Source organism: Toxorhynchites rutilus, chromosome 2 (assembly GCF_029784135.1).
Source record: "Toxorhynchites rutilus septentrionalis strain SRP chromosome 2, ASM2978413v1, whole genome shotgun sequence".
Lineage (NCBI taxonomy): Eukaryota > Metazoa > Arthropoda > Insecta > Diptera > Culicidae > Toxorhynchites > Toxorhynchites rutilus.
Window position 1 is genome coordinate 60,577,522 of NC_073745.1, and position 26,063 is coordinate 60,603,584.

Sequence of the window (26,063 nt, forward strand, 5' to 3'; positions counted from 1 at the left end):
CAATAATAAACTGTCTTTAGAACGAAATGCTGCTATTTGGATTGTTGTTCAATAGTAAGATTCAAATTCGTATCATGTAACATAATTTGTCCAATGTGCTAACGTGGCCAGTCAAAACGTCCAATGTAACATTTCTCGCTTCTAGGCTTCAATTTCAAACTGAAATCATGGAGCAACAGATCCAATTTGGTTTTGGTTTCATAGTTATTATTGACTACTAGTGATGAAAGTAGTCGACACATTTCAAGACAATTCGCGGAATAATGTTCCAGTCTTCAATTTTGTTTTTCTCGAGTTACCGAAAATGTTACATTGAACCTTTTCAAAAGTTACGCGAGAATTGGCATTTGCTGTGATCAATCATACTCCGGAGTGGGCAAAGATCTGCACTCAACAAAAAATAAAGGACCAGAATGCGGCATCGAAAATTTTGAGTGGGTTTTGAAACGCTGTAATTCTGTCATAAAACGATGCATTTGTCAAAGCAATAACTTGGTCTTGTATAGAACATTTCAAAACAGCCTGTCGATTTTCTATGCGATCGAAATCGATAAAATGAAGCTGAGAACTCAAATTAACATTATTGTATGTTTGTACTATATGTGATATCAACACATTTCATTGCAAGTATTGAAAAAATCCTGAACTAAAATTGTATTTGAAAATAATTTTAAACCCACTTATTTTTGTTCGATTGGCGTTTGCAATCACAATTAGTAAAGCTCAAGATCAATCTTTGAAGTTGTGTAGTTTATATTCAGATGCGGATTGTTCATCACCGGTTCAACTTTACATTACGAGTTTCCGTGTTGGCAAACTAGATAGCCTGCATATCTTCGCTGATACTGGAAAAACAAGAAAAATCTTGTTTACGCAAAAGTATTTCAAAATTAAACGAAACATGTGCTTTGTCATGCTACTCATTTCTCTACCGTACGACAACAATGAGCCACAACAAAGCTGATACAGCAGGGTACAGCTAGTAAAATTTGAAATAAAATAAACTTAAATGAAATTCAGGCGCAATTCAGTTGTTTCCTTAATTATTAAAAAAGGAAAAATGTCCACGTGGCCAAAGGAGGTAGGGGTATGAAAATGTCCACCCTTGTCCACGGAGGGGAAGGGGAAATCTAAAATCGTTATTTTTCTGTCCACGTGGTATGTGGACAGCCTAATAGCGTGCATCCATTAACTCGATTTGTTTACATTTGTTACATAGGACCTTTTCAAAAGTTACACGAGAAATATCTCGAGAACGGTTAGTTCCTACGGCAAAACGTTTGATGTACTTTTTCACGTCAAATTAATATATTAAATATATTAAATTTAAATGTCAAATTTAATTTTTAAATGAGATTTTTTAACGGTGTACTCCAAATATTATTTTTCCTATATTAGTTGATTCACTATATTGTTATTAGTATTTTGTCTACTATTTTCACGTAGTCCCACGTCAAAAAAATACGGGTCTAACATTTTACGATGAGGAACAAACCTACCAACTTTCAAGAAAATATGAGAACCAATATATCGCTTTGCCATGAAATGGCTGTATAAATAAAAATGGATCGTCAAAAGTGTTGGTACGCGCAAAACCCGAGGAAGGAATGGTCCGATTTAAGCTGTCTTTATTTTGTTGTGTTCGTCTCTTCCCGTAGATTAATGTTACGAAGAGAAATTTTTGATAAAAATAAGTATAAGTCCGACATCGACATGACATGGTCCATTTGGATTTAGTGTTTGCGAATTTATGCTTCATGTTCCGATGGTGTGAAGCGAAAACGGCAATGATTCTCTGGTGAAGATCAATCAATAAAGGGTACTGCGATTGGACTCTCAAACGTTGGCTTAGTAAGAAATTCATATAAAAAAAATCAATTTTAAACGGGACATTCGACGGGTCAGCTGGTTTCGAATAAAACAACGTTTGATTGCTTGCAAACATTTTTAAATATTTATTGGTGCTACAAAGGTACATCACAGAAATATTAATTTTCTAAATTCAATCAAAAAACCGATCAATAAAATATTTTAGCGTGGTCATCACAATTATGTAATACATATCTTCACGCAAATGGAACGAAGCCCATCAATAATGTGAAACATCAATCACAGAACACCGATGACGACTACATGGAAAGTTGTTTCAAATTTCTCTAATATATTTAGGACTCCACTTTCTGTCCACTTTCCACGAATGTTCAAAACAACTCATTATTGTTCCTAAGCCAAGCCAGAAGAATGCTGAGAACCGGCTGCAGAAACGCTATCCTTCACATGTCACCGTAGAAACTAACGAAGGACACATCGTGGCTGATGCGCTTGTGCTCGCCTTTGGTATCGGCCATAGCGAGAATCACATCCAGCAGCAGTTCCCGCGTCAACTCCTGCATCTTGGGTAACCGTGCAACCTGGGAGAAATTGTGCACCACCATGCGGAGGGCGTAGTTCTTGATGTCCGGTACGTTCATTTTATCCGACGCTTCCAGAATTTGCAACACGTTGTCGTAAGTTATGTTGTTTTCGAGGTTGTGCTTACAGAAGGCCTGCAGTCGGTTGTTGGTGAAGCCATAGAAGCAGGGGGCCTGAAAAAGATACAATGAATCCTCCGGTGGCATCTTGGTGTCACCGTAGTAAATGTAGCGCAACAGCGAGCTGAAGGCTTCCTGCGAAGGAGAGATGTCACCAATTTGGATCTGGAAGTATTTCAAAAAAATTGAGTTAATTAATCCGATGCTAGAAATGCGATACTACTCACATTCACGGTGTTATCCGCTGGCATGAAAGAACGGAACATAGCCTGGAAGTAGGTGCACCGTGCCGCCAGGATTGATTTGTGCGCCGGAATAACGTTCCCTTCCAGAACCAGGTTTATATCGCAAAACTCCTGCCCGCCGGATTTTAGAAACACCGCCATATCATTCTCCAGCGAAGTACCGATTGTCTTATCGTACTTCATATCGGTCGAATGTCGGCTTGGATTCAATCGCTTACGGATTATTTCCACAATCAACGGCTTCTCGAGAACGGCGAACTCTGCGGACATAACGATGTCGTAGAAGTGATCTTCTTTTGTGATGAATCCAAGACAGTGATCTTTGATGAGGGTAAGACTCATCCGATCGGCGTTATACAGAGCGTCCAAAACGTTGGTCTTTGAGATTTTAAACTCCAAATATTGCACGCATAGTTGCTCCAAACGGGGAATAGCAAATTGTCCTGCCAGCTGGTAAACGTCCATCATCAGTAAAACGATTTTGTTGCAGAATGGATCCTTGACTAGATTTGTTTCAGAAAATCAGTTTATATCATTCAAGTGTTTGGAAGACCCCTTACAATCAATCCGATCGGTATAGATGTAGTTGAGCACCATTTGGAATGCCTCTGGTTGAACGTCCGGTAACTGAACCTCCAACATTGGATGCTCTCCATCAGCAACTTCCTGAAGATTCCTCGCATCTCGAGCGGCTCTGAAAATATAATAACAATCGGATCCTAACATGATGAAGTTTCCACTAGAGATTTACTGAGATCTGTCACAGTACAGAAAAAAAACCTAGATATAACCATCTGCTAATACGACTGTAGATCCTAGAAAATTACATTGTATTCACCAGAGTTCAAACTCTAGATTCTATGTTCAACCATTCGTAAACTACTCATCAACTACATCTATCTTTTTGTTTGTAGGAATATTTCGAAAACGAGAACGTTACGCCGGACCAACAAGATTATGGGTGTTAATACCTCCTAATCAACTGAACGAATTGGTATGGGATATTCATTCGAAAGATATTAGGTGTACCGGAAAGTTTCTTCAGTTTTACAACAAATGGCGTAACTTGATTATTATCCCAGTGAATCAAACTTCCAGACATTCGTTGGAAAGCTACTGTCATTACGCGTCTTTTTCAGTATATGTGAAAAAGTTGAAGCGTAAATAACATAGTTTTTTGCCACTCCGAATATGTCGAATTTCGTACCAACAAGAGTGTTTTTGCGGGGAGTGTTACTTCATTACTTCAATATGAGAAAAAGGCCTCGGAAATTCATCGCACTTTGGTGGAAGTTTATGGTGACCATGCTTTTAAAATGGTCTTTTTGACTTGGAAGACGAAGAACGTTCCGGTCCGCCAAAACAGTTTGGACATGAAGAATTGGAGGCGTTACTCGATCAAGATCCGTCACAAATGCAACAAGAACTTGCAGATACACTTGGAGTATTTGAGCAAACCATATTCGATCGTTTAAAAGCAATGGGAATGATTCGAAAGATAGGACATTGGGTGCCGTATGAATTGAAGCCACCAGATGCCGAACGCCGTTTTTTCACGTGCGAACAACTGCTCCAACGGCATAAAATAAAGGATTTTTTGCATCGAATCGTTACTGGCGATGAAAAGTGGGTCCATTACGACAATCCTAAACGTCGGGCAACGTATGCTGTCTATTTGGTGGGACCAGCTGGGTTTGATGTACTATGAGCTGCTAAAACCGAATGAAACCATTACGACTCTACCGACGACAATTGATGCGTTTGACCCGTGTACTGAAGGAAAAACGGCCACAATACGAGCTCGGCCGCATGTCGCGAAACCGGTCAAAACATACTTGGAAACGCTGAAATGGGAGGTCCTATCCCACCCGCCGTATTCTCCAGACATTGCTCCGTCCGATTACTACATTTTTCGATCGATGCAACATGGCCTGGTTGACCAGCATTTCTCCAATTTTGATGAAGTCAAAAATTGGATCGACTCGTGGTTAGCCGACAAACCGGCTGATTATTACCGCAAAGGGATCCGTGAAGTGCCAGAAAGATGAGAAAAAATTGTGGCTAACGATGGGCAATACTTTGAATATTAAATTTGTAACCATTTTTGCAGAATAAAGCATTCATTTTTGAAAAAAAAACACAAAAGCATACCGGCACTCCTATTATTTTTTCAAGCTTCCAGAGTGTACTATCCCTTAACACTCCATGCAAAATGTTTTGTATCAATGTCAATTCTTTCTTGGGAGACTTCAACTCTCACAAAACTGCCTGGGGGGAACAGTACGAGGACAACAGTTCATTGTTAATTTATGACCTTTGTAACAGCTTCAATATGACCGTTTTGAATACTGGGGAAACAACACGTGTACCTCCTGCTAACCTGCTAGATTGCAAATGGAATGTAATCTAGGACCCCAACGGTAGTGATCACTTGTCATTCAAAATTTCCATCGCCATTGGGTCGAATTCTTCTGAATGTTTATAGATTCATATAATACATATGAACTCACAAGACACATTGACTGGAAAGAATATGCGGACGCGATTGCTCTAACCGTCACTTCCAGAGATGGTTTACCTCCATTGGAAACCACGTGCTTATTGGCGGAATTTCGTGGGAGGTTTGTCACGAGGAACGTCAATGAGAAAAAACAGTAAGTGGGTTATATCTATGGTATAACCGCAAGGGTGACGTAGGACTATCGTTGATTTAGAGATCATTTGTTTGAAGTTGAATCTGAATTCATTCTGAATGAATGAATATTTGGGGGACATTCGAAAACGAGAGCGTTACGTTGGAGGCACAAGGTTTTATGCATCCAATATTGGATACGGAAATATCCTACTGATGGGGAAGAATAATTTTCAGAAGCTTTCCTGTTAATTGCGATTGATTGAAAAATCACAAAACCAAATGTATTTGATTGCAGTGTTATATGGATAGAAAACATTAGAATAAACTATTTCGCATCAATGTATTTTTCAATTCCCAGGGGAACTGGCAGAGTATTTTTCAGCAACGATTAATTCTTTTCAGATTTTCCTCGATACTCGAAGCCCACCAGTGGTTAATACTAACTCGATAACCACCTGTTAGTAGCATTTGATTGAAAAATATTTGGTCGCAGTGTTACATGGATAGAAAACATTCAAATAAACTCTTTCACATGAATCTATTTTTCAATTCCCAGGGGAACTGGCAGATTATTTTTCAGCAATGATTAGTTCTTTCCAGCCCTCCAGTGGTTATTGCTAACTCGATAACCACCTGTTAATAGCACTTGATTGAAAAATATTTGGTCGCTGTGTTATATGGTTAGAAAACATTCAAATAAACTCTTTCGCATGAATGTATTTTTCAATTCCAGGGGACTGGCAGATTAATTTTCAGCAACGATTAGATCTTTCCTAAATTTTCTCGATTCTTAATGGCGTCCAAACGAAAATATTCCTTTCAGTTTGGTCTGTAAAAAACTTTTCTGAACTCTTATCCATCAAATTTGAAGCCCTGAAAAGGGCCGTTGATTTTATGCTAAGCTAATAGCACGCTCTCCTCGGATACGATGGGCCAGCTGGATGTCCTTGGGCATGATGTGACGCGTTTCATCCCTTCTTTAAGCGTGATTCATTCTGCTTCGGATCATTTCATACAAATTTCATACAAAAGATAAAGTATCCAAGAGTTATATGATTGCAATCTATTGACTTGAAAAATTGTTTCAATAGCTCAATAATAGCTTCGAAAACAGGTTATTGAAATCATTCGTATCCGTATGTAGCGCGCCCTCTTGGAAACCCATTAATCTTATTGGAATGTGAGATGGGGAAGCTCATACTCACGTCTATGCATTATGCTGTACTCTTCCAATTAATTTCGTTTTTGCAGGCCGAACTGAAAAATTTTCAGTCGAGTTAACTCTCTTTTACATTAATGTTTTTGAATCCGGGCGCTTTTTAATCCGGACACTTTGCATTACATTCAATATCAAAGTATAGAAATGAAAGATGTAGTCCTACGTCAAAAATATGGAAAGTGGCTCGAAACATGAGAAATCGCTCTTCAACGAATGAAAGCGAAGAATATTGACATCGATGGATTTTTGATTTTGCGCGGAAGGTTTGTTGCGATTCCGCTCCTGTGCAAAAAATTTTTCGAGATATACAACAAGATAAGTGTGATCTTGATTCCGAGTATTCGATTGTAGAATTCTCTCTTGCTCCCCTTTCTTGTAATAATTCGGCTCCATGAACGGATACAATTAAGTTCAACTTGTTGAGAAACATCGCTTGTTGAATTTATTCAATCAGTTTCTGGAGCAAAAAATTGTTCCAGATGATTGGAGACAAGTACGAGTTATAGCTATTCAAAAACACGGAAAGCCCGCGTCCGACTTCAATTCGTACCGCCCAATAGCAATGCTGTCTTGTATACGGAAATTGTTGGAGAAAATGATCTTGTTTCGCCTTGATCGATGGGTTGAAACGAATGGCCTACTCTCAGATACACAATATTGGTTCCGCAGGGGCAAGAGGACGAATAATAGTCTTGCGTTGCTTTCTTCAAAAATTCAAATGGCTTTCGCCGAAAAAAAAACAAATGGCTTCAGTATTCTTGGACATAAACGGGGCCTTTGATTCTGTTTCAATAGAGGTTTTGTCAAACAAATTACACTCTCGGGGTCTGCCGCGTCTATTGAATAATATATTATATAACTTGCTTTGTGAGAAACATTTGAACTTTTCTCACGGAGATTGGGCAATAAGTCGGTTCTCTAACATGGGCCTCCTTCAGGGCTCATGTTTAAGCCCCCTTTTGTACAACTTTTATACCGACTTGCAAGAACCCTTACAAGATACTTTGAACAATTTTTAAACCTGGGCCATTAAGCTAGGGATCGAATTCTCCACGGAGAAAACAAAGATGGTGGTTTTTCTCTAGGAAGCATGAACCAGCAAAACCAAAGCTTCAACTTTGGAATAAACCGATCATGCAATGTCATTCAGGTATCTTGGGGTCTGGTTCGACTCCAAATGTACTTGGGGGGCCAATATTAGGAATCTGAGGGCCTGATCACGAACGTCACTTCACGGTGAAAAGGAAGTGAATTATATACAACGGTATTACGGCTGTCACCATGTGTGTAGAATTCAGAAGAGTTCATCCGTCATGACAACTTTGATGAACTCGGTGTTATTATGAATACCACGATACTGTCACGTCACGGGGGAAAACAAGTATATTTGTCACTTGTGTTTTAGATGGTGAAAGCTAGTCACGCGGAATGGAGTAAGTTTAATTACGGATTTATTTAGCTTTTTTGCTAACATCTTGAATCTTGTCTTGCTTTTAGAGAAAGAAAAGATAAACAAACAGCAATTTACCCGCTTGGTGGCATTGTTAGAACGAAATCCTGACGTATCCAGAGAACGTAAATTTGTTTATTTGGATTCGATAAATGCGCTATGGGATATAATTGAGGACTAGAGATGTAGCTCCCGTAGACCGATAGAAACATGGCGAAAGGTCTAATTTCGATTGCCCTAAATGAATTTTTTTTTTGTTTCTATTCTAAGGATTAGACTAACAGAGAGTTGCAACCCCATCAAATGGCAATGGAGGCCACTGGCCCAAAACGATAATTATGATTGATTATGTATAGAATTGATTCGTTGATATTCTGAATATAAAATAATAACTGTAATGTTTTTCCCACATTGCAAAGCTGGTTTTTGTAATTCAAACATTCGCAATTGGTAGACAAGACCCGAATCAGGACGATAGTTATATCGAATAAGGCCATTGTTTTTACGTAATAGATCAAAGCATTTCCAACGAAATTGTTTTGAAGACATACTTTGAATGAAAGAATATTTAAGTTTCAAATAAGAAAAAAAATAATCTATCATTGCAAAGCTTTGATTAATAATTTTTAAATTATTCTCTAGTTCTTTTTCCATAATGTTGATATCCGTCTAAAGAAAATCTGAATCATTTTCTGCTTTTGGCAAATTCCTTGAAACCTATCAGATGTCCCATATGAAAATTATGCATCTGACCGACGCTACTGACCAGTTTCTGTTTAAATAATTATATCAAACCTCATGTCCCGTATATCAAATTACACGAGAATGGGAAGGATAAGAGGATTAAACTTCAGAATCCCATATGGAAGTAGCTCAGATTATACTGATCATGAGATGGATAAATTCGGATTTATTCTGAGATATAGAAGATATTATTATTCATCAAAATTGTAGAAACGGTTCTTAAAAAATAATTCTAACGTTAACCTGTACTAAATTCTTCTCACTCTTCGAACGAGTAAGACAGAGCTAAGTACAAGAGTATGCGAAATATCGATTATTAAACTCATGATAGTCATGCTCTATCTCTAGAGTAATTTATAGAAAGAGGAAATAAAACTGCATTCCCATATGTTCAACAACTACATTATTCAAGAGCAACCAAGTATTCCTTCTCATCTTTAAACCAGCGTTTGATTCAGCAAACTAACGTACCAAACAAATGATTCATGGAATGAGTCCGAATAGTTGGCATTGAAATATCGAATCATCGAGGTATAATCGCAAACTTGCCATTCTAAAACATACGTTCAATTGAATGGAATATTATCTCATACACTTATTAATTTTACCTACATAACGTTCAAACGTCCGAAATTATGCAACCCACATAACGTTCAAACGCCCAAAACTATGCTGCTGACATGTCTCTTATAAACGGGAATGAACTTCGTCACTTCACGGAGTTTACAGTGACAATGTGACAATGATGATAGACACAAAAAGACTAAGTGAAGTGTAAGTGACGTGAAAGCGTTTCTTCATCCACTGTAAGGTTATGAATCCAGTGGTAATCGAAAATTTTGAGCAATTGATCGAGCTAAATTTTCATTCTGGCTTCATGAGTTCACATCCTGAATTTATCTCCATGCAGGTTGATCCTTCTTCGTATATTTCCAACCGTGTTTGTTTTTTCTGACTACATCAATTTCTCTGTACATTTTGATCTGTTCATGAAGGAGAAAATCCATGGAATTCCAGATAATCATCGATCGGGGATCGTTACTACGATCTTCAATGCAAAGTATGGGCGTATCAATTGTGATAATATGTACTTTACTGATGGGCCCTCTATGAATAAGTCCACAGGATTTGGAGTGTTCAACGAATTTTTTAGCACCTCTCACAGTCTTCAGAATCCTTGCTCAGTGTATATTGCTGAATTGGCAGCGATATACTGGGCGCTGGACAGCGTAGCCTCACGACCTGTTGAACACTATTACATTGTAACGGATAGTCTTAGCTCTGTCGAAGCTATCCGTTCAGTGAGGCTGAAAAAGCACTCGCCGTACTTCCTTGAGAGAATACGAGAAATTTTGAGTGCTTTATCCAGACGCTGTTATGTCATTTCCTTATCTGGGTCCTTTTACATTGCTCAGTTCCGTGTAGTGAGGGCTGACTCATTAGCAATGGTAGATGCAATTGAAGACGATATTTATCAGCGTCAAAAATGATTCAATGATTTTTATTCTTTAGTCCGTAAAAATATCATCGCTAACTGGCAGCGCAAGTGGAACGAAGATGAATTTGGCTGGTGGTTTCACTCGATTATCCCTTAGGTTAGCCACAAACCGTGGTTCAAAAGTCTGGACTTGAGTCGGGACTTTATTCGCACCTTCTCCCGACTCATGTCCAATCACTGTTTGTTAGATGCACTACTCTTCCGTTTCAATATTGCCAGCAGCAATCTCTGCGTTTGTGGCCAAGGTTATCGCGACATCGAGCACGTTGTTTGTCGTGCGAGGTGTACCTGGTCGCCAGATCGAATTTAGAAAACAACACAATGTGACGATGAGAGATGTATTGGCTCGGTTAGACCTTGTTTACATGTCCCAAATATATGTTTTCCTTATACTTATGACAGACATACAGCTGTACTTGCGTTGTACTTCGAAAATAGTATGTCTGTCACCATGTACAGCGCTAGAACCATGCAAGCAACTCGGTACAATCGCTATACCTGTACCGACCTGTTTTACCGCTGTACATGGCTACAGTTGTACTGAGCGCAGCGCCATAGACGGTTAGTGGTGGGTAGCATGAACAAGCAGAATCAAATCACTTGATAAACGTTCTTTTCATTGACTTTCTTTTAAGTTAATAACTCAGATTGGAAACTTTTTTGTTGTGTTTGAGAGTTTAGACACTAAAGAAAAACCTTTTTCATTGAAATATGTGGTGGAAATTGGAAAAATATCTGATTGTCAGTTGACATACGGTACAATGTACAACCAAAGTATGTCTGTCATGGTACGATGGTACCTGTACAACGCTGTACACGTACAACGCAAGTACAGCTGTATGTCTGTCCCTGGTATTAAAGCTATCGATCTTCGTGTGTGGTTGTCCTTATATCCTTATACCCTCCTTATCTTCCTTTGCGAGTAATTGGTCCCATTGCTATAAACAGTAGAATAAGTTGAAATGTAAATACACTATAAATATACGAATAGATTTAAGAACTGAGTGTGATCTGATGGCATAGCAATCCTGCCGTGGAGACTTTTACATCACGCATTATTATCGACAGGGTTGCCAATAATATTTTTGAAAAAACTGGAAGATTGCTCTTAAAAAAACTGGAAGAAAACTGGATCCTGTAAAACATTTTTATTTTAAGAAGACCGGCTATGACTTATCTAAATTAATTTTTTACCAATTTCAATGCTTGAGAAATAGAATGCTTCGTGTAGTATTTGTATGTAGTTCATAAAACTGTAACTGTAATTACTGTGAAACAATATTTGAGGGACGGTTTTATTTGGGCAAAACTTGAAGAGTTTCTTATTTATCGCTTCATAAAATCCATGAAATCGCTGATAGAAGAGAGTAGCAACCTCGCCAGAGAGGTCGAATGATAAATGTCAGAAAATAAAATTACATAAGGAATAGGAAGAGGGAGGGACAGATAATTTTTATCATTGTAAATTTATTTTACAAAAAATGAATAAAACTAGGGCACACATATGAAAAACTGGATAAAACTGGACGATATTCCAGAAAACTGAAAGATTTTAGGGTTCAACTGGATGACTGGATCGAAGAAAAAAACTGGAAGAATCCAGTTTAAACTGGAACATTGGCAACGCTGATTATCGATACTCTTTTATTCTCACCTCTCTGAATAAAAATCCGTTATATTGGTTCTCTCTACCTAATCGGTCGTTTTATTTCGCTGCGCTACACACTCCAATATGATCATCAACATTTTTATAATCTCCTTATATCCCATCCTTTCCTGAAAAAAATGTCAACCTTCTAAACTCGAGTCAACCGCGTGTAATCGGTTTTCTACCTTACTAACCATAGAATTGGGAAATTGTTTATATATGAGGGGCTTAGAATGCAAGGGGTGTAAGTGCCTTGATCGATTTCTCTTTATCAACTTTTTCTTTAGTTAATAACTCAACTGCAAAAACGTTCCAATTTAAGGTTGCTATAGAGTCCGATAGATGAGGTTCTGGCCTATATTCCACATTGCCAAATACAGTACGGAATGTATTTGCAGCTAAGTTATGACCAAAAGAGAGAGTCGATATAGAGAAATCGATCAAATCACTTACACCCCTTTCATTCTAAGCCCCTCATATAATTTCATCAGATGTACAAAATTCAAACTCATGATTATTTCCGTTTTTGCAATTGAGTTATTAACTAAAGAAAAAGTTGATGAAGAGAAATCGATCAAGTCACTTACACCCCTTTCATTCTAAGCCCCTCAATTGTGAACAAAACATACTAACGAAATTGTGTATTTCGTTAGTTGTCAGTATCCCAGTCCTTCAGTAGATTGTTCCGGTTCTGCCTGCGTAAATGGGTATGTAACATATAATATTAAATGCATGTAAAGTACAAAATAATGCAAAAGGTGCGACACACGTTGTGATATCAAATGATTTTCATATCAAATAAAATACCATATTTTTGCTCGTCTCTTTACACACAAGTGCCTCGAAAGTACATAGGGAAATCGTCGCGGATGCGATGGATGTTTGATAGACTGAATATGGTTAAAGCTACAGTGGATAACGGCATGTCCATCAGGACAGCATCAGTCAGTTTTGGAATTCCTAGAACCACCAACAAATCAAAGGCAATAAATCACCGACGATGAAGCTCGGATTCAGTAATCTAGTTTTTACCAATACTCAGGAACAAGAACTGGTGGAGCATTTGCTGCAGCTGGAGAATCGATTCTACGCGATGTCAAGGAACTGGCATTCGAGCTGGCTGAACGAAACAACATATCGAATCGGAACAAGGAATACCTACTTCGTGGTCATTCAGACTCCACGTGAACAGATTTTGAGAGATTTTAGACCCACGTAGATAATCGTCCTCAAAGATTCCGAAAATTTGGTAAATTTTTCACGAATATTTTCAAAACTCTGCACGTGGAATTTGGATAGCCTTTCCAAAAGTTTGTGTGTAGTTTATGAACAACCCTAACATTTAGTACCTTAGACAACACTGTTCCTTCCTTCCTGTTCCTGAAAATAACATCTCTCAGACTTCATGTGGTCTGTTGTACCCCGCCAGCAAAAAAAAAAATTTTTTATCATTCCAAAAATTAATGAAAAAACTCCAAAAAAGTTATACAATCAACAGTTACACATTTTTAGTAGTAGATTATTATATACTCAATATACTCAGTGATATGCAGCACAACAGATAGGGGAAATCCTGAAGGACGTTTAACTGAAAATTGGTTTTCTTAGGGGGGCGGTTTTACCCGTCTTCCCCTACTTGGTGTTGTTATTGTAATAAACTTTTCTTACTTTAAAATATTTGTTATTTTGTAATATAGGATTTTGCCACTCACATAATCTTCGATCTCAAAAACTGAGACCGTGCCGCAATCATCGCAACATGCACCGGAATCTTGATCTCCTCACTCCCAACCACAAACTGGACGTCGCAAAACTGCCGATTCAGTAGAAAATTACCGAAATCATCCTGTAGCGTACATTTCGGATAGCTGGAGAACTGAAAACGATACATATCCCCACTGCGGACGTTGTTATCGATCGTACCCCCGAATATGTACATGGCATCGCCAATCACGGCCGCAGCATGGAACAGCCGTCCACTTGGAACCTGTGATTCGGTGGCAGGAATCACTGTCGACCAAACTTGTGAATCGAGATCGTAGCAGTGCAGGTCATTCTGCAACGTGGAATCCGCTGCACCTCCGAAGACATACAAGAACCGATCATGGTGTACCATGATATGACCGTAACGCCTCGCCGGAGGTGGAGGAGCTCCGCGCAGAATATGCTCATTCGAAATGCGACGCCAACTGCAAAAAATCACGATTTTCTAATATTTTGATTATAGTTTGAAATAAAAAAAAACGTACATTTTATCCTTGAAATTGAACTGGAACAGAGTATTCGTGATTTGCAGTCCACTTTGTCCGGAAAATACATACATACAACCACGAGCCACCGCCACGGGGAAATTGCAACAAGTTGGTGGTCGATCGCCCTTCTGTTGAACTTCCTCCCATTGGCGAGGTTCACCCTGGAATTTAAAGCAAGAAGTACATTACATCTATGCAAAGACATCATTTTCAAATATTACGGTCAAACTAATGGTCCACATATCGTTCAGCCGAGCGTTTCCATCGTACCCGGCGTAAATCCACAACTTGTTATCGTACACAGCCGCGCCATGCGCGCTCCTCGGTACCGGCGTGCGACCGACAAACTTCCACTCGGTCCACTGACCATTCTGAAATTTGTACTCGAACAAATCGTTCTTATTGGCGAGATTAGAGTTCGAGTGAATATCTCCGGTGTACCCTCCGAAAACAAACATCGACGAGGCGTGGACCACCGCCGAATGATGGTAGCGGGGGGCGGGCGGAGTCCCGGTAGAAAACGCTCTCCCCCAGGATTTGTCCTTGACACTGAACCGAATCAAATCGTTCAACATTTTCGTCCCGTTGTCCCCTCCGAAAACATAAATCGCATCCTTGTACGCAACCACGGTATGCTTGGATCTTCTTGATCCCACAAACTCGTCACAGTCTAGCATCCGTTTCCACCGGTTAGCTGCACTGGTGATGGGTCCGGCATGCCCAGCTGCCGCGGCACCGCTCGTGCTCGGTCCCACCGCACTGCCGGAAGGCGTGGGCGAAGTGAATCGATTTGCGCTGGCCATTTTTTCGTCTTTGTCTAAACTCAACTGTACAAGTAAATGCAGCACTTGATGCTTATTTAGATTATTTTCGATTAGGATTTAAGATCATATTAAATTCAATCGTTCTTAGCATAAATAAAATAAGGATTCTTTTCTGCACAATTTTTTACATAGAATCTCGGTAATGTCAAGGCTACTACTCACTGCAACAGATAAATGCGCTTTGTTTATGTTGTTCCATTCATACGAAAACATAACTGTTTTGCTCGTATGGTGCGCGTTCAGAGATTCTGTAATTTATTATTATGAAAGTGGAGTTGCCAGGCAGCCTGAAATTTGAGCTTAGAAACTTTATAATTTGTAGTAAAGCGAAAGCAAAAAAACAAAATAAACTGAATGAAAATCCCAAAAAATATATGGTGAATCACATCATTGAAAGGAACGGTATCCTTCAGCCTCGCAACTCAGGAATGGGAACGTGCTTGTACTGGAGAATTGAACAACAACAATTGGAATACTTCTAAAAACTAGATGGGTTTATTCGCGATTTTTCTTGGGAAAAGGTTGGAATTGAAATGGTAAAATATTGGTAGGTGTAGGAAAGAGATGTGGTACAAATAAATATAAATAAACATTCACCGGATTGTGTACTTAATTCATAAGCATAAAGAAAAAGAAGAAAAATATATCCCTAATATGTCCCCTTGTATTTCGATGGGCGGGTGAAACGACAGAGTATCGTCGGGAGGGAAACATAATGAACGCCGCTATATAAATGGCCGCGCAATTTCGAGCGAGCTGATTCTTAACTTGGATGCAGAAGAGCACACAGTGGAAAGCAGCAGAACCAACTTTTCGGACATTAGTGGATCGGGCACAGCAGCAGCAACAGAGGAACCGACCATTTGGACAGTAGCGGAGCACACATCGGACAGCAGCAGCAGAGGATCTAACCTTTTGGACAGCAGCGAAGTGCGCATCGGGCAGCAGCAGCAGAGTTCAGTCGTATAGTAGCGGAGCGTACTTTTGGGACAGCATCAGCGGAGCACACATCGAGCAGCAGCAGCAGCGGGGTACTTTTCAATCGGCGGAAGGAAAATCGTAACCAGACAGCAAAAATGATGTCCGGATACGACAGTAGGGATCGTTATTTCACTGTTTGGTGATGTTTGTTGCATTTCATCCTATACTGATTTTTTTGCTGATGTTTGTGGTTGTGTTAAGCACCACACACTGCATTTCGGAAGGGAAGGAGACCTTGAATGGGAAAAAGGATAGGAAAGGAAACGGAAAGCAACTTTAATGGATACTTGCTGCTCTTTCGCGATGCCGGTCGCGAACAACATACTTTTGAAGTAGAGACAGTTTTTCAGCTGACATTTTACATGCTTATGCATACTGGGCTCGGGAATGAGAGCCTTTTGTATTGCAGGCATCCGAGAAGGTATAACGCCCGCCCACAATGAAATAGATGAACGAGATATCGACCTATCGTCAACCGAACACTAAAAATGCTGCATGCACTGAGCAAAACGGCATCATAGCAGCAGTTGCTTTTTGCAATTCTCTCTGAGCTGTCATTCGAAACACAACAAAGAAATAATCGAGAATCATGATGCGTAAGGCTGCTCATATACTTTTTGACCGAAGCCAAATATTTGACTCTTTTTGACAGACAAAATTTGATCAACGTGTACTGTTAAAATATTTTCGATACAAAACACGCAAGCAAAAATATTCACTTATTGGATACCTAAAATATTTTTCGGTCTGTTTTTCGAACCTGCCAGTACATGTTTAGGTTACCCTAAATATTTCAATCATATTTTTTCTATGTTCGATGTTTGACATTGTTTGTCACTGTTGATAATTGAAGAGTGGCAAACAAAATAGTGTTTGTACAGTGTACTTAAAGGTGGCCGTACACTGTTTGTCCAGAGGTCAAATATTTGACAATTTTTGACAGATTAAAGTTTGGTTGATATGTGTACAAACACTATTTTGTTTGCTACTTTTGAATTATCGACAGTGGCAAACAATGTCAAACATCGAACTGGAAAAAAATGACTAAAACATTAGACAGGTCGGAAGAACAGATTGAAAAAATATTTTAGACATCCAATAGCTGAATATCTGTTTGTCGTGTTTTGTGTCGAATATATTTGATGAGTACACGTTGATCAAATTTTATCTGTCAAAATGAGTCAAATATTTGGCTTCGGTCAAACAGGTCAAACAAACCCTAAGTATGAAACGTTCTGATTTATACTCGTTCAATATAATTCAGTATAATCAATTCAATATAATCAATATTGTTCTTTGATTTAATTTCAAAAGTTAATTGCACCGTAAGGGGCAAAATATGGACGAAGATCCTTTGCTGAAACTTATAAAATTGTAGGAACTAGGCGCTGCTGTGAAGCCGTTCTAACTGTTACTGTTACGAATGATGTCGTAAATATTCCAGCTCACTATCCCAGAACAGGAGGAAGCCTAGACTAATCATAACTTAATAATCGGTATCGAACAGTTTATGATTATTGCTTAAATGTGAAATAAAATTATTATATGTGATCGATGGTGTTTCATTTATTTTCTAATTACTTTAAAACATTACAAAAACAACTATAATATGGATCGAGCACCGCAGGTTGATTTTGTGCACATGTTGGCAAAAAATTGGCTCCAAATTGACTCTCAAATACATACGAAAGGTCGATAAATCGATTGCAAGGTGGCAGTATTTGTGGTTTGGAGAAAGAAACCCCGCACTTACTCGATGTCATATTCCTTTTCTTTTCGGTCCCTTTTGGGCCACCGTTTACGATCGACTGGTTGCATGTACCGACAGGAATTCTCTGTTGGCGTCAAGCTTAAACGCCCAGCTGTTGTCTTTTTTCAGGGCGTCTCTTTATAAAAGCAGAGTAGCTCATGACTAAGCTATGGAAACTATTGTCAAGTTCTAAGTTATAAACGGTTCTTTTTTCCCCACTTCTCCCCACGATAATATTCGGCTCCTCATTCTGTCTGATCGAGATGTACAATTTACAAGAACGTGTTTTTTGACGTAGGATTACGTCTTTCGGGAACATATTGGGGTACAAATTGAAAAACGAATATCGATCGCATCGAGAAAAATGTCCAATTTCAAACGCTTATTGCTCAGTCATTTCATGACGGACTGATGAGATTTTTACATCAAAACATTGCGGCACTCTATAACAATTTTTCACCTTGAATAAAATAATTTATATCATGTAATTAACTATCGAACAATTGAAAAATCTCAACCCCTATCCAAACGGTACTGATTGGTCGAAATTGACGTCATTTCTTTTTCGCCTGCTTCGCTTCTTTCGTTCCCCGATAAGTCAAACATACCAACTGATATAAAAGGACGGTAGCATTTTTGGATTTCTCATTCTCGTTCAACGCTCAGATCGGCAAACATGTGGGCTTCTAGTGTGCAGTGCTCTACAAATCATCCAACACCATACGGTGCGGCAAAGGAGAGGAAGCCATCGGCAACCAACGACGGATACGGTGCGGCAAAGGGAGCAAAGAAGAGGAAGCAGCGGAGAGCATCGAATTAAATCTAGTGTACATTGCTGGTGCGCTCCTCTTCACATCAACAATTGGATGCGGCAAAGGAGGCCGAGGAGCGAAGTGCATGGTATCACACTCGCTATCCGTCGTTTAGCTCGTCGTGGTTGTGCCAATCAAACCCTCGCAAATCGACGCACAGAAGCCGATGGCGCCAAAGTCAAGGAAAGTAGCAGCGAATCCGTAAAAGCTACCGCTTCCAAAACTAAACTGCTACATCCGACGCAGCAGATTCCGTACAACCCATTAAACCATTCCAGTCCTTCTCAGGACTATCAATTTGTTTTGAAACAAAAGAGTTTATTTTACTGTTTTCCACTTACCACAAAAACTATATAAAACCGATAAAAAATACTGTTTATTTTGACGTAGGATTGCGTCTTTCTGGATCATATTGGGCTACAAATTGAAAATCGAAAATCGAGCACATCGTGAAAATTGTCCAATTTCAAACGCTCATTGCTCAGTCATTTCATGATGGATTGATGATACTTTTGCGTCAGCCGATTTCGGCACTCCATAACAATTATTTTTACATTGAAGAAAATAATATATGTCATGAAACCAACTATCGAACAATTGAAAAATCTCAACCCCTATCCCAACGGAAATACTCACTTCTGATTGGTCGAAATTGACGACACATGCGTCGAGTCCCTAACAGAGACATCAAAACCAAGCTGCCTGGGGGAAATCGGAATTGAAAATACATGAAAGTAGGGGGAGCTTTTGTTCTCATCAAAATGTTTTCCCTAACAGAGATATCAAAACCAAACTGTCTGGGGGAAATCGTCTTTGCAAAAACATGAAAGTAGGGGAGCTTTTGCTCCCACCGAAATGTGTTCCCTAACAGAGACATCAAAACCATGCTTCCTGGGGGAAATCGGCATTGCAAATACATTTTTTATTTTATTTTAATTCAACATATCAACAGGTATACAGAACCCCAATGACGCTTACGTACTAATTATAATCATAAACCTATTAGCTAATAGGAGTGTTTGCTATTGGAGTGATGTATCGCATGAAGGAGGGGGAACTTTTGTTCCTACCGAAATGTGTTCCCTAACAGAGACATCAAAACCAAATCATTATTAAAGAGTTTAAAGATGTAATTCTTCAAACATAGCCAAGATCAACAGATGACCTAACGGAATCCTACGTCAACTATGCGGTCGTGTCTCAGACACAACCCTCCTGTGACTTTTTTAGTGAAATCGTATTACTCGAGCAACCGAAGCCCTAATGGAACTTTGTCCTCTTTTGGTAAGAATTTCAACATTTCTCGTCGTCGATTACTTCGTCTGGAGGTACGTGAAGGACCGTTGCTATGTTAATAAGCCACAAAATTTGGAAAAACTAAAAAAAGAAATAATTCGAATTTTCAACAGCATCGAGGTCGTAATGTTAGAGTTGTGCATGAAAATTGTAACCGTTTCCCTCTAATCCTAAAGGGCGGTGAGTTTCGAACATCAAACTTTCATCGCAGCAGTCAGACAACTGTGTAACCAAAACAAAGAAAAAACGCCAAATGGTTATGAAAGTTATAGTTTCTGCAGAAAATAATTTATTGCGCATTTGGAATACATTGGAATAAAAGGTAAAACTAAGATTCCAGATGATTTGTTTGAAGGTCTTCGACGAAAATTTGAAATGTTGATGTGTTTTATACACTGCCAGCTACCTATGCAATCGCAAGAATCGCAATGTGATGTCTGAGAAAAGAGGTTGTTAGCGCAGGGAACTGAATCAAGCCATAAAGAAAATGCATGCCATATCCCTGGAGTCTGCAACTGAAAATATAAGTGTGCAACAGGATAGAGTTTGCGACAAAAATTGAATATCAGTGAAATTGCAAACATGTCTGTAAATTTGGCATCCTTGCAATGATGGAAAAAAATTTCGAAATAATTCGAAGTCGAACGGATTGATAAATGTGCTTAATCGAAGTCGAATGGGTTACAAAATGCATCATGCAACTCGATCGTGTACCGGAATAGAGATGATTAAAATTTGTTGCGTGAGCGTTTAACCTGAAAGATCCTGTAAATCATGGAACAACAGTTACAATTACTTTTTCAGAGTTATCATTGACTGTTGGTGGTAAAAGTAGTGATAAAGATCGATTCCTTTTAATGCAATTCGCAGGACAGTTTTCTGATCTTCAGCTTAGTTTTTCTCGGATTAACGTAAATGTTACAAAGGACCTTTTCAAAAGCTATGCGAGATTTGTTTCAATTTGTGTTTTGACATTTGAATCAATGTTTTCCATCAATTCAATCACCTCTCGTAAAAAGTTCTTCTTCGTCTTAAATGGCACTTATGTTCCTCGGTGAGAAATGATCATCGAATCAGTTTGTTCTGTTTGCTCAAACTAGAATCATGTATACTAAATATTTTCTGAGTGTAATATATCATCCGAAACAAATTGGATCACGTTCACAATTATCGTTTCATCCCAAAACCCACCCATGCCGCGTAAACATGTGATTGCATGTTGTCAGAATCGGCGCAAAGTAAACTTATCGCAGTTTTTGTTTTGGTCTTGCTATTTCTGCCCATAAATCGATAGTTACCGCACGATCCATCACTACCCGTTAATAGTTATGTATCGTTATCCTCTTGTAAAACCTACTATCTGATGGTGAAATAATGGAATCTGACGAGGATGACGATAGTTTTGGTTCGGATTGGGATAAACTAGAAACGATAACCGAATTCGATATAGGTAAGTTAAGCTGCATGTGGTTTGTTTCTGGTACAATCTAGAATATTCCGAAAGATTTGAGTGCTTTTTATCACACTTATATTATTTTTTGAAAATGTTCTAGCTCGACCAAAAAGCAACTTATTCTCAGCGTGCGCCTCAACGGAATTAATTGGCAATGGTCTGCAAAGCCGCATCGCGGCTAAAGCCAGCACGCCAGTTTCACTGCTGGTGGAGAGTTTGGTTCAGCAGCTGTGCGCACTGCTGGAGGCGGACCCCCAGCGATCACAGGAACTGTACAAAACAATCTGCGAACGGCTTCATGCCGTCAATTTGATCGATGAGACTTACGATATGGGCGAATTCGAAATGATGCGCAGTCAGTACCAGAAGGCTCTCTATCAGCTGGTTAGCATCGCACGTGGACAAGATCTGCCGGTGCTGGCATTGGATAAAATTTGGCCACTGCAGCAACCGGTAGGTTTGGAGTGGTCGCGGTATCATCGGGAATTCACCGAGCTTGATTTCATTGCCGGCGGTGGATTTGGGAAAGTCTACCGGGCACGGAACAATCTGGACGGGATTGTGTATGCGGTTAAGAAGATTACCATCCGGTCGACGACTATCAAAAATGTGTTGGTACATTTGGCTGAGGTGAAGACACTCGCTAGTCTCAACCATATCAATATTGTTCCTTACAAAGCGGCCTGGTTGGAACCACTTTTGGCAAACGGGAAAGAATCCGGGGATAAAAATGTGAATAACTCAATGACAACATTGGATGACGATAGTGAGGAAGAAGAGGAGGAAAGTTCCATGGCCAATTCTATTAGTTTGACATCTAGAAGATTTCAGGTAAAATATTTTCATCACCGCTAGTGAATATTGAATATTCTTACAATGCCTTTTTCAGTCCAAATCCCGTCGCACGAAAGCTTCTTACGAAGACTCGCTGAGGCGCGCTGATGATACGGATGATGGTTTCAGTATTCAATTCGAACACAGCGAAGGTTCCGATGCCAGAGCGGAAGAAAATAACCAACAATTGGCGGAATTGGAAGAAGCGCGTGGAAGTGTCATCAGTGTGGAAGAATCACAGCCTCATGTTAAACTAAAATGGGCCACGCTTTACATACAGATGACCCTCTGCCACTTGACGCTCCGTCAGTGGTTAGATGAGCGCAATCGGTCCGAATGTTTCGAACAGTTTTACGGTAATTTTCTACAAAGCCCCCGGGTTGAGTGCACCATTCCGATGAATTCGTTCTGTCGGCAGTCTTCTCAGTTAAGCTCTGAGAGCTGTTCCAGTGAACCCCTTATGGCAAATACCAAAAACTCAGTTCCTGGTTCTGTGCAGAGTGAGAAACAATCGAACAATACTTTCCAGCATTTGGATGTGGTTACGGATATCCTCCACCAGCTGCTGAATGGCCTCACGTACATCCATTCCAGGGGTATTGTCCACCACGACATCAAACCGAGCAATATTTTTGTCAGTGTAAACGATCACGACAGATCGTTGTCCATCCAGCTGGGCGATTTCGGTCTTGCCTGTCCACTGCAGAGCTCCCACACGGGAGGTGGTTTCGGAACGCCTCTCTACGCGGCTCCCGAACAGTTGGAGGGAAAGTGTGACCCCAAGTCCGATATTTACAGTATGGGAATTATTCTGTTGGAACTGTTGCTCGCTTTTGACACCGACATGGAGCGAGCGGAGATGATAAAGCAAGTGCGGAAGGGACAGTTTCCGAAGGATCTCGATGTTGAATACAGCATGTTACTTAAGGATCTACTTAACGTTAGACCGGTCAAGCGGCCAACAACTTTTGCCCTAACCGAAGCCGTCAACTGTATGAAGCTCAATCGGGACAAAGTGATCTCGGGGCTGCGCCAAAGCATCACGCGACAGGAGGAAGAAATCCAAAGTTTGCGAAAGAAAATTGCCGAAACGGATCAGCCACTGGAGGAGCTGAATCGGTTGGAAATTCGGACCAGTGAAACACTGATCGTGAAGGAGCAGGAACTGATTATCAAGACTATAGAGATCGAAAGCAAAAACCAGCTGCTTCGGTGCAAAGAAATTGAGTTGCGCTCAAAGGATGAAGAGATCCAACGACTGAAACAATTGCTGAGAAGTTATCAGGAGAAAGAAGAAGAAAGAAAGGATCAGTGAATGCCTGCCTATTTAAGGTTTAGTGATTTCTCGATTGACATTTTCCGAATCATTTTGTGTATTTATTACAGTAAGCTTTTAGGATATGGTTAGCAATAAATAGAACAAACGCAAAAATTTGCTGGATAACAATAAAAGAAGAAAAATATCTCGATATCGATAATTGCGTTCTCACTTTTTCCTACAGCTGACAACTCCCATAAAATCAAAATTCTTTCATGAGGATAGCCTCAGCTTCTTTGTTAATTTTTGATATATTCTGAAGTTTCATTTTTTCATGAAAATTGTCTTTGTGGTGTTCCAGTTTGGTTAATGAACGTTTTGGAATAGACCTTTTATTGTTCTTCTTCACTCGCCTGGGTATTTTAAGAGACTCTAGTTTTTATATAAATCGTCGTATTTTTGAGAAAACTCTTAAACGCAACTTTTATTAAAATTGACTTTTTGGCAGTTTCTGGGTCGTTGGAGTACAGTAGGTTACCTCTAATGCGACATCTAGCCATTTAGACAGACCTGTAATGCGACACGAATAATTGGACATTTTTGAAGTAGGCGTTGGATAACTAACAAGTCCACATTATATCAGTGTACGAAAAAAAAATCGATTTTCCCGTTATATACTCATACAAAAACCGCGTGTTATGATCCTGGGGAAGCCAAAAACCAGGAGACACAAAATGCAACCTCCAAGTCGTCGCAAAATATCGGCCGAAAGAATAAAGATACTCAGTGTGTCAATCTAACCTCACTTTCCGATGATTTGTTGGCTAACATCGTTGATGATAGTTTGCTTCACCAACAATACAAGCTGCGACGCAACCACCCGGCAGTATCTCAGGTTAGACATCAACAAGATAATTCGTCGACGACAACGCAGCCTCCTGCTACAATGGATCTATCCGAAACATCTACGGCAATGTTAAACGTCCCGACTAAAAACAGTTTTGATTTGTTAAACGACATGGATGAAGCTGATACTGAAAATCTACACACACAAACGCAATCCTCTTCTAAAGTAAGAGTTCCACCATTTCATATCATTGGACATCTTCCAGAAACTAAGCGAGGCGGGTATCCCTTCTGATGAAAGCTGCCCCTACGTGTTGAAGCACACGAAAAAATCAGTACAATTTCTGACGAAATCGAAGAATGCTTTCGCCAAAGCAGTTTCCACCCTGAAAGCTGCTAAAGTGCAATATTATACCCATGATACTTCGGAAAATGTCTGTACAAAATTCGTGTTATCTGGACTATCAAATACTGCGATTCCTGACCTAAAAAGCGAACTTGAAGTCAATAACATTCACCTTCGAGACATGAAGGTGCTATCTACTTCGAAATCTACGCTGGACCAGCAAGCTCTCTATCTTCTCTACTTTGCCCGAGGAAACACAAAGCTACAGGACCTGAAGAAAACTAAAGCCTTAAGTGCGATTCACATACAACATCCACGTCACGTTCACGCCCCGTCACGTTCCGTTACGTCAGTTATTCTACCATGCAATTCATATGAAAACATTCACATACACCGGCAACGTAACGACCCGTCAGTATAAGTTCAACGAAAACGACCGGCAGGATTTGTAGAAAAGAATAATTGACGGAGACGGACGGCTCGTTGGGTTTTTGTCTGGGCTTTGTGTCTCGGCTTTTGTTTTGATTTTGGCTGCATTTTTTATGCCAACATATCTCCCAGTTTCAAATTTCTCAGTTAAAATCAATTCACGACTAGCTGAGAAAAACAGTCTATATATTATTATTGTTAAAAAAGGGTCGGGACTACAGGTTTTAGGCATTTAAATAATATATTTCAATGATTTTCCCTGTTTTTTTTTCTAAATTTAGGACTGATTCTAGGTATGCTGATTTGAAAGAGGGCATTGCAATTCAAAATTGTTGTAGATGGCGACACCATGAAAAACATTGAATAGATCATTCGTTTGACATTTGACGTGACGGTGCTGGTGCAAGCATTGACTGCATGTGTGAATTGGTGGAGACGTTGACGGAACGTAGACGTTCTTTTCCGTAACGTTCTATGTGAATCGCACATTATTCAACATTGCTGTGACGTGGAGGTTTTTTGTCAGAAGACCCGATGATGTAGCGCAATGCCACCGTTGTCAAGCTTTTGGTCACGGTTCGAGTAATTGCAATATTCCTCCTAAGTGTGTGAAATGTGGCGGCAAGCATCTTTTTGATTTTGACGACGATAACAACAATACATCAGAAATCAAATGTGCAAATTGCGGTGCTAATCATACGGCAAACTTCCGAAATTGTCCTGCAAGAAAAACTTACCTTCAAGAGCTACAGAAGAGGAAAAAGCAACCTGGTGCAGCATTACCACGTGTGACGAATACTTCATTTCCAAGACTCACAGGTGATGAAGCGCCTCCATCAAACCGGGTGACCCAGCAATCATCAAATCAGAAGTCCTACGCGCAAGTTTTATCCACCGCCAGAGACGGTGCGCCCGCTCTCGTCGACGAATCCACCAGTGACAACCTGTTCACTATCTCCGAATTCCTCTGTCTCGCGAGGGACATGTTTATTCGCCTTAGTGGATGCCACTC

General features: G+C 39.7%; 2 protein-coding genes across 2 annotated transcripts; one reads left to right on the forward strand and one right to left on the reverse strand.

The window, feature by feature from the left end:
* Nucleotides 1-1,937: 1,937 nt before the first annotated feature.
* On the reverse strand, nucleotides 1,938-15,248 carry LOC129769570 (leucine-zipper-like transcriptional regulator 1 homolog). The gene is made up of 6 exons (XM_055771924.1): nucleotides 14,444-15,248; nucleotides 14,220-14,383; nucleotides 13,683-14,159; nucleotides 3,337-3,470; nucleotides 2,759-3,279; nucleotides 1,938-2,696 (listed from the first exon to the last, which is right to left on the reverse strand). Exons 1-6 carry the CDS (start codon nucleotides 15,023-15,025, stop codon nucleotides 2,274-2,276), a joined length of 2,301 nt encoding a protein of 766 aa, XP_055627899.1. The 5' UTR covers nucleotides 15,026-15,248; the 3' UTR covers nucleotides 1,938-2,273.
* A 5,857-nt stretch (nucleotides 15,249-21,105) lies between these two features.
* LOC129767640 (eukaryotic translation initiation factor 2-alpha kinase 1-like) lies at nucleotides 21,106-23,636 on the forward strand. The gene is made up of 3 exons (XM_055768721.1): nucleotides 21,106-21,335; nucleotides 21,439-22,169; nucleotides 22,228-23,636. Exons 1-3 carry the CDS (start codon nucleotides 21,260-21,262, stop codon nucleotides 23,485-23,487), a joined length of 2,067 nt encoding a protein of 688 aa, XP_055624696.1. The 5' UTR covers nucleotides 21,106-21,259; the 3' UTR covers nucleotides 23,488-23,636.
* Nucleotides 23,637-26,063: the final 2,427 nt, after the last annotated feature.